The sequence below is a fragment of the Chrysochloris asiatica genome, unplaced genomic scaffold (assembly GCF_000296735.1).
Source record: "Chrysochloris asiatica unplaced genomic scaffold, ChrAsi1.0 scaffold00004, whole genome shotgun sequence".
NCBI classification, from domain to species: Eukaryota; Metazoa; Chordata; class Mammalia; order Afrosoricida; family Chrysochloridae; genus Chrysochloris; species Chrysochloris asiatica.
Window position 1 is genome coordinate 18,186,070 of NW_006408522.1, and position 9,888 is coordinate 18,195,957.

Here is a 9,888-nt window from a genome sequence, read left to right on the forward strand (position 1 = left end):
TGTGGGACCCTATCCAGAGAAGCAGTGACACCAGAGATGGAGGCCGAGATGAGGATATGGAGAGAGAGAGAGCAGCTGAAGATTCTAGTCTCATGGAAAGAGAAAGACTAAGTGTTGGTGGCCAGGAGGCAGGCTTTCAGAATGTGCCCTTTGGTTGTTTAATTTATTAATTATTCCTGAGTGTTTTTGTGTTGTTGTTGTTACATGGTGTTGAGTCGGTTCCGACCCATAGCAGCCCCATACAGGGTTTCCAAGGCTGTAAATCTTTATGGGAGGAGAAAGCCTTATCTTTTTCCTGCAGAGCAGCTGGTAGTTCCGAACTGCTGACCTTAAGGTTTGCAACCCATACATCCTCGCCACCGCGCCCCCCCCCAAAAAAGGAAGAGAAGCAAATATCATTGAATGATGATGCATAGAGGAGATTGTAATCACTGCAATGAAACAATGAGTGTAAAACTGATGTAAACTATCACTCAATTCACAATAAAAAGTTAAAAAAAAAAAAGATAATGGAATTTTTACATGGACTTTTTGAAGCCACTTTGTATTATATTATGGTGGATGCTGAAAGGTAGTCTACGGAATTAATTATACCAACTGCCATCAAGTTGATTATGAATCATGATGTTGTTAGATGCTGTAGATCATTTCCGACTCATAGTGAACTTATATGCACAACAGAATGAAACATTGCCTGATCTTGAGCCAACCTCACAAGTGTTGTTACACTTGAGCCCATTGCTGCTGCTTCTGTGCCAATCTATCTCATTTGGAGTCTTCCTCTTTTTTGCTTACCTTCCACTTTACCAAGTATGATGTTCTTCTCCAAGAACTAGTCCTTCCTAATAAGATGTCCAAAGTATGAGAGATGAAGTCTCTAATCCTGGCTTCTAATGAGCTTTCTGACTGTACTTCTTCCAACACAGATTTGTTTGTTCTTCTGGCAGTCTATGGTATTTTTACTATTCTTCTCCAACAGCATAACTCAAATGCATCAATTCTTCTATGGTCTTCCTCATTCACTGTCCAACTTTTACATTCATATGAGGCTACTGAAAATTCCATGGCTTGGGTCAGGTGCATCTTAGTCCTCCAACTGATTGGTATCTTTGCTCTTGAGCACTTTAAACAGGTTTTGTGCAGCAGATTTGCCTAATGTAATATATCATTTGATTTCTTGACTGCTGCTTCCATGAGTGTGTTTTGTGAATCCAAGAAAAATGAAGTCTTTGACAACTTCAATATTTTCTCCATTTATCATGATGCTATTTATTGGTTCAATGGTGAGTATTTCTATTTTCTTTACACTGATGTGCAACCCATACTGAATGCTCTGGTCTTTGATCTTCATTACTAAGTATTTTAACAGTCCAATGTTTATCTTATTGCATCACACCAGAAAGCCTCATTTGCTAATTGGAAAATAAAATTCAGATCACAATAAAATACAATTTTTGATCCTATTCGAAAACCCACTGCCATCAGCAGTGGGTAGAAGTGAGTAGAATGGACCTATAGCATTTCCAAGGCTTTAATTTTTATGGTATCAGATTGACGCATCTTCGTCTTGCAGAGCGGCAGGTGGGTTCAAACTGCCAACCTTTTGATTAGCAGTCAAATGTTTTAACCATTGTGCCACTAGGGATCCTTTGTTTCAATTACAATGGTTAAAACATATATATATATTCTTCTTTTTTTAAAGCAGAATAAAAACATGGAAAGTACCTAAGAACTGGAGAAGACACAGAGCAACTAGAACTAGAGCTTTCCTACTTTGCTAATGGGGATACAATATTGTATTGCCACTTTTGGAAAACAATTAGGTGGTTTCTTACAAAGTTGTATATACATTTATCACATGACCCAGCAATCCCATAACATTGTTGTTGTTGTGTACCATCGAGATTATTCTGATTCATAGCAACCCCATGTGACATAGAATTACCTAGCTTCTAATATTTATGTTTGTCTAAATAATATGATTGTCAGATCTTTTCTTCTGGGGAGCATATGGTGGGTTTGAACACCCAACTTTTCAGTTAACAGTCAAACACTGCAACAATTTTGCCACGAAGTTCCTTAGCAATCTCATACTGGGCAGGTACTTACCCCAAAAAAGGGAAAGGTTATGATTACACAAAAATCCTATATATAAATCTTCATTAGTATTTTATTTGTAAGATCCTCAAACTTGAAACCTCCCAAATGTCTGTCAATCACTAAAGGAATAAACAATCTGTGGTATATCCATAACAAAGAAATATTACTCAGCAAAAAACTAATGGATTATTGATACACACAACATGATTGAATCTGCAATGTATTACACTTCATAAAGTGAAATTCCTTCTATATGGCATTCTGAAAAAGGCAAACCCATAATAATTGTCATGATGTGGGGCAGTCATTGACTACAAAGGGGCAGTGCAAGAGAATTTTGGAGGTTAAAAGTCGCTATGGGTCTTAATCAACTCAACAACAGTTAGCGACAACAAGAAGAATGTCCTGCCACACCAGGAGTCCTGATGTGGCATTGTAGGATCAGCACTGGACTGCAAATCACAAGGTTGGCAGTTCAAACCCACACCACCAGATTCTCCTCAGAAACCCTATGCAGGGTCGCTATGAGTCCTAACCAACTCAACAGCACTTAACAACAACAGCAAGTCTGTTCTGCATCTTCACTGTGGTGAATTTTACATGACTATATATTTATTAAAGCTAATAGAACTGAACTGAATTCTGATGGTGCTGTAGAATAAGCACTTGACTGCTAACAACAAAGTTGGCAGTTCAAAGCCATCAGTTGTTCTCAGAAACCTTATACAGTGTTGCTATGAGTCAGAACCAACAAAGAAGAGTGAATTTTACTTTCTGTAAAAAGGGGTTGGAGGAGAAGGCAACAGAAGCAGGAAATATACCAAAAAATAAAAACCAAATCCAAACACATTGTCATCGAGTTGATTCTGACAAAGCAAATGAAGTGAGTGGCATGAGCAGGTAGCGGGAGTTTGACAATACTCTTATCCTTCCATTTTTTTTTTCAATGAAATAGGAATCAAGGTCACCATCCAGGAATGAGTTTGGGAAAGGGCATGGAGTTGAAAATTAGAGGAGATTGTATTATCTAAACACTGCAAAATTTGCTACTGAAGAATGGCAAAGTTTAGCACATGTGTTGGTATTCCCAACAGAATGCCATTTCCTCACCCCTCAGAGTCCATGGCGGACACCATGTACCAATCCAAACAAACTCTCCCACAGAGTCTTGACTGAGTTCTCAACATTATTCTCTATACACTACACCAAAAGGTACTTCCAGTAAATCAGAATTGACATAGAAAATAAAACCCATTTGCCATTCTTTCTGTTTATTTTAGTCATTCAGTTTAACTGATTTTAAACCAAATGAACTGTAATTTAACTTCCAAGAATCTAAATGCTGTTTGATATACTGCAGAGCTTTGTTTTTTCCTCTCATATTAGAAAATACCATCTTTAGTGTCTCTAGTGAAAAAAAACTCCTGGACAACTGAAAAACAAACTATTCCTATTTTTTTTCTTTTATGTCCAAAAATTGTATGAAAAAGCAGTATAAATCTCTCAAAGGGGAAAAAAAAAAAACATCTAGCCTATAGTCTGACAAGTAGTTTTAGGAAAGACTTTACCTGAATAGCTGTCTAATAGCTGTCCAACTAGCCAAGATTATAATGAAGAGAACTTGGCATGAAAGCAGAGAAGATGCATCTAAAAAGAAATGCCTGTAAAGTCTGATAAAGAATAGCCAATTATAATAATGGATTAAGTGATTAAATACGAGTATATTCCCAGGTAGACATTGCCAGGGTTGAAAATGGAAGTAGCTACCAGTGAGAAGGTTACACATCAGAAAAGAATAGCATGGCTAGAGTATTTTGAAAAATTTGGTAACCGTAAAAGAGTCAGGTACTCTCTTGATATGAAAAAGTCAGCAATCTATTTGAATTGAGCTAAAATAAGAAGTGAGCTCCATTTCTATTTAACATCTTTCAGGATTTATTTACTTTTTGAAAGAGCTGTGTCCTCTCAGATTTACTAGAGAGTTATGTTTAGATAGATTTAGTTTATAACTAAATTTGAGCCCAATGTATCAGTAGCTAGGATAATTTCTTCTTGAAACCAACATGTAATGGAAGATCCATTTAGTTCAGGTAAAGGCAGCACAACCTAATTGCTGGGGATGAAGAGTAGTGATCAAGAGGATAAAACAAGAATTTACCAGGAAATAAATACGTTTTGTGCCTCATCAAGACAGTCACAGAAATAAAATGAGATACCTTCATCCTAAAAAATGTGATGCTTGTTAACAAGTCAACAGTTGATTTCAGATCTTGTAGTCTTTCAGCATTGCTGGCAGGGAAATTTTCCTGGTTAATTAGGAAACAAAAAACATAAAGTTATCATCAAATATTTAAAATAAACTATTTTTATGTAAAATAAAATGGAAAGTAAGTGTGTAAAATTGATGTTCTTCCTTTGTTGTCCACTCCAGTGCATGGTGACTCCATGCGTACAAAGTAGAGTTGTTCAGTAGGGTTTTATTAGCTGTGATTTTTCAGAAGCAGCTTTTGAGACTATCTTTTGAGACATCTCTGAGTGGGTTTGAACTGCCAATCTCTCCACTAGCCGCTAAGAACAAAACCCTTTGTGCCACCCAGGGACTTAACAATCTCTCTCAATCATCCTAACAATATTTTTATTTTAAATATTTAAGAAAATAAATAATTTAGAAATTTTTTCATCTTTAGTCTTAGCAAATAAAAACATATAAGATAATATCATTAATGCAAAGCTCTTAGGTTAGTGAGCCTTGTTCATAAAATACTTTTGCTACCAAAAACAAGAGAGACAGCATATATTTGGGAAAAATATTTGCAAATTTCTGAAGCTTGGTATTAGTTTTTTCAAAAATAATTTGGGGATTTTAAAATTTGTTAACATTAACTTTTAGTCAATAAACAAAACAAAACAAAACATTTAAAGGTCAAAAACTCTAAGGTTGTACTGATAGTCTCTCCATAAAGTTCTGTATTTTTGTGTGTGTATGTATGAGTAAGGTTAGTAACAAAATTTCATTAAACATATAGGTCCGATTTTTGAAGCAAAGGAATATAATAATCATAGAAAAAAGAAATAATTTTAAAATCAAGAAATATCTCAAATTAAAATACTCCCTGACTACGTTGCTGAGGAACCATGAAGAAAACCACAGCTAACTTCAAGGCATCTATGAACTCAGACAGATAGATGATAGAGAGCCAGATAACGTCAAGTTGCTGCTTGCTCCAAACATCTTGTTCAATGCCTGGCATGGTTATTTCTCTCCTTATAATGTTGGTCCCTGATTCAATGTTAAACTTTAGTTTGACAAAATTTGGTATCATGATTCAGAATTTCTGTAAATATGGAATTAAGGCTCAGTATGTTTCAGCAGTTGAAATAATTGAAAAAAAGTAGTTGGAAAAAAATAAGATGAATGACACTCAAATCGTGACTTTATCTCTTTCTTGTTGTTGTTGTTAAGTGCTGTTGAGTTAGTTCTGACTCATAGCAACCCTGCATAGAGTTTCCAAGGAGCAACTGGTGAGTTTGAACCACTGACCTGTGGTTCAAACTGACCTTGCAGTGCAGTGCTTTAGCCCACAGCACCACACCAGAATTTGTAAAAAAACAAAACAAAACCCAAAAGACTTGTTTCTTTGAAATTAATTTTAATTGTATTTAAATTGTATCTAATTTAATAGTGTGCTAGATAATGTTTAGCAACTAATTTTCCAAAATAAAATGTGTGTTCATGTTCACTTTGTTTCACTGATAGGACTGTTTTTATTGATAGCTATATTTGTATATTTTGATACTTACCTCAAAATTTACAAATAACAGTAGAATATTTAATGTTAATTCTCTTTATTTTAAATATCATATAGCCAATTGATTCTCACAGAATATGTTCTTTTTTAAAATTTCTTATATCCCTATGACTGTAATACAACTACAATTTGACAAATGCAATTACCAATCCACTAACTCTTTTCCCAATACATTTATTGTCACTAAATTTTATAAGTGATCTCCTGTTAAACTACTTATTACCTTAATGAAAATTATATTCATTCAAATCAAACCCCTTGGGTAGCATTTGCTCTTTTTTTTTCTTTTATCATGACTGATTTAAAGCTCATATAGCATCACTGAACACCCAGTAGGGAAGACATGGCAGCAGACCTGTTGTACAATTGTACATCATTTCCCCCAGACAGATAAGGAACCTCAAGAGCAAAAACAAAGTAAGATGGACTCAAATAATTCAGAAGTGATGAGGTCTGAGTACATATTAACCTTATCTTAATATGTCATTTAATTTTAAATTTGTATAATTTAATTTTTAAGAATGGCTTTGTTTAACAAAAAGATTGTAAAATTCTTGAAAATTTAACAATCTGCTTTTGTGATCTGGTACAAGTTGCTTCTAAGCACACCAGTATACTGCCTTCTCTCCATAACAACAGCTTAACAAGTTTGTGACTGCAGTCTGTAAACTGTAAAATTCTGCCGTACAATGTTTCCTCTTCTGTTTTCAATGAATCATATTTGATATAGTTACTACAAAGGATATAATGTACATTTTCCTTGCATGTTTCCATGGGGTGAAATATAAAATTGTTGATAATAACATTGGAAAACTTTGAAAAAGAACATTGTACAGCTCTAGAAGGAATGAATTAAGTGGTGAATCCCAGTAGGAATCCCATGGTGGTAGTGATGTGCCATGTAGCTGGTTCTGACTCACATTGACCCTGCATAGGGTTGCCATGGCTGTAAATCTTTACAGGAGCAGAAAACCTCATCTTTCTCTTGTGGAACCACTGGTAGTTTCAAACTGACTCATAACCAATATTAGCAAAACATCTCAGTCATAAGGTGAACTTCCAAGATGAGGACTGTGCCGCATGTCGACTTCATGACTGGTTCTGAGCCATGGCTCTGATTGTTAATTTTTTAAAAAGTCATCAACTTGAAACTGTACACAACACATATATACACAAAATGCTGTTGCGGACTTAGATGAGGTCAAGAACCTGACAACATAGTAGATGTGGTGGGTAGCTTACTCAGGAGATCTTTCTCATGTAACAGGATCTAAATTCCTTATTGGAATTTTCCATTATTTAGGGGATATAAAAAATCATCTGGACCAAACACAATACAAGGGGAAGTAAAAAAAATCATTGCTACAAAATTATATAAAGCTTTATTAAATTAAAATATGAAAATATAAAGCTATTTTTTCTTGACATACCCTCCTTCTAGGTCTACATATTTCTAAAGGTGGTGTTTCTATCTCTTTAATTCTTCCCTGAAAATGTCTATACTCTTATATTTATACTATGTCAAAACAGTAGTTTTGGCATCTTGAGGGGCTCAATTTGTGTTCCTTTAAATTAAATGTTCTTTCAGTTTGGGGAACAAAGAGAAAGAACTCTAAAGGAGGAAGATCAGGTCTGTAAGGTGGATGGAGTTTCCCAATGAAACTCTCCTCAGACATCCCCTGCTACCCTTGAAGAGTGAGCAAGTGCATCGTAGTGATGAAAAGAAAAATTCCTTGGTGGGATTTTCCTGACCTTTTCCTCAGCAATGTAGTCTTCAATGTCCTTAGGACTTCTTTAGAATAAGCCCCTGGGATCAACCCGTATCCTCTGAGAAAATCTACTGAAGTCACCTCTTTGGAATCCCAAAAAATGGTTGCCATCACCTTCTGATGACCTCTTTGTCTTGAATTGAACTAGCCCAGTAGACTCTTTGAAAGACATTGTTAGACCATTGTGATTGGACCATTTGTTTGAAGGCATCTTAAGGAGACTATTGTTCTTAAATGCCATTGAGTCCGTTTATACTCATAGTGACCCTTTATCAAGTTTCCAAGGAAGGACTGGTGGGTTTGAACCACTGATTTTACAGTTAGCAGTCCTGTGCTTGACCTATAGTGCCACACCAGGATTCCCCTAAGGAAACTAAGATAAGTGTATGACTGAGAGCCGTTATCTGCAGCCATCCGCTGATCACAAAGACATGTTTAAGCATGTTTTGTTTGAAATAAACCATGCACAAGACTAGAACCCTATTAGCAATACTATTGTGACTTACCCTTGGACTTTACCTTTAGGAAAATAATTTTGTACATACCCTATATTTTGAAAGATCAATCCTTAAAGAGTTGTGTAACTGGTCTAGTAGCTTTATGAATTTTTCCCTCTGAAAAGCAAACACAAAATAAGAAAGTGGAGATAAATCATCATTCAAAATGTAATCCTCACAACAATATTAGAGGGTATTATCCCCATTTTATAGAAAGAAACCTAAGGCTTAAAGACGACAAATAACTTATCCAAGATATAGAGTTAATATGAGACAGCACTGATTCAAACACAGGTCTTTGTACCAAATCCATGTTCTTTCCAATAACTCACAGTGTCTTTCTGTGATGAATGTGAAATATTTCAATGTTCCTATAAAGTATTCAGATAGTTTTCTGTATCAAAGGCCCAGGCAAATGAATTGCTACCATACTTCTGTGTGTAGTGATTCACAGCAACATAATGTGTCAGCAGTAAAAAACGCAACCCACCTCTCTTTCTATCCCCACGCACCACCCACCCAGAAATAAATTACCATTTTTTAAACTTCTCCCCCCTATGTAAGTAGGAACAGCTACTGTTTTGATCAAAAACAATTTCAAAAGCATTTTCCTTTTGGAAACAAATATAGGCTTCACAATCTGAAAAATCAATTGCTTTTAAAGGATGTTTATAATTTAGTACTAAAAATAGTATAAGGTAGCAGGCCAAAAAACATTCTGTTGCTGGCTTCTGAAGCTGTATCAGCTGCATTAGCCTGACCTCTTCATGGGAGGATTTGAGCTGGTGAGAATGAGGACTTTTGTTAAGATGCATCCAGTAGAAGTTGCACAAATTAAATATAAACAAGGTAAAACACGATAGATAGATAATTTACTACTCTAAATCTCAATTTACTCATAAAAATGAATAAAAAATAGAAAGAGCAGGATTAAATGACATTAAAAATGTTTTCCTACATTAATATTACATAAACATCAGATTGTACCTTGGAAGATACTGGCAAAAATGAAACATTTTCCTAATAGCTTTCCTTGTTGTTAAGGGCCTTCGAGTTGGTTCTGACACTTAGCAACCCTGTATAGGGTTTGAAACAGCAGCCTTGTGGTTAGAAGTCTAGTGGTTACCCAATAGCACTGAGACTAGCTTTACCTAGGAGGTTAATTTACAGGGTATACAAGGTTTATTCTTTGGAGTCACTGATCTTGATGCTGTTGTTGTTATATGCCATCTAGTGTGTACTGACTATAACACAGGAGAACAAAACACTGCCTGATCCTGGGCCAACCTCACTACTGTTGCCACGCTTGAATCCATTGATGCTGCCATTTGGCCAAACCATCTCCCTGAGGGTCTTTCTTATTTTCTCTGACCCTTCACATTACCAAACATGATATCCTTCTTCAGCGATGGGTCTCTCCTGACAATATGTCTGAAGTATGAGAGACAAAGTTTGGCCATCCTGGCCTCCAAGGAGCACTCTGGCTGCACTTTTCCAACACAGATCTGTTGGCAGCCCATGGCACTTTCAATATTTTCCAACCATAACTCAAAAGCATCAATTTTCTTCTATGGTCTTCTGTATTTATGGTCCAGCTTCCACATGGCTTAGGTCAGGTGCACCTTAGTCATCAAGCTGACATCTTTGCTCTTCAACACTTTAAAAAGGTCTTGTGCAGCAGATTTGCCTAATGCAATACGTCGTTTGATTTCT

General features: G+C 35.8%; 1 protein-coding gene across 1 annotated transcript in view; it reads right to left on the reverse strand.

The window, feature by feature from the left end:
- The window catches only part of UNC13C (unc-13 homolog C (C. elegans)), a 769,914-nt gene that overhangs the window by 366,344 nt on the left and 393,682 nt on the right, over positions 1-9,888 (reverse strand). The window contains exons 14-15 of the mRNA XM_006831631.1: positions 8,224-8,292; positions 4,317-4,406 (exon numbers count right to left, since the gene is read on the reverse strand). Coding sequence (XP_006831694.1) covers positions 4,317-4,406; positions 8,224-8,292 — 159 coding nt within the window. The remainder of the gene's footprint in view (positions 1-4,316; positions 4,407-8,223; positions 8,293-9,888) is intronic.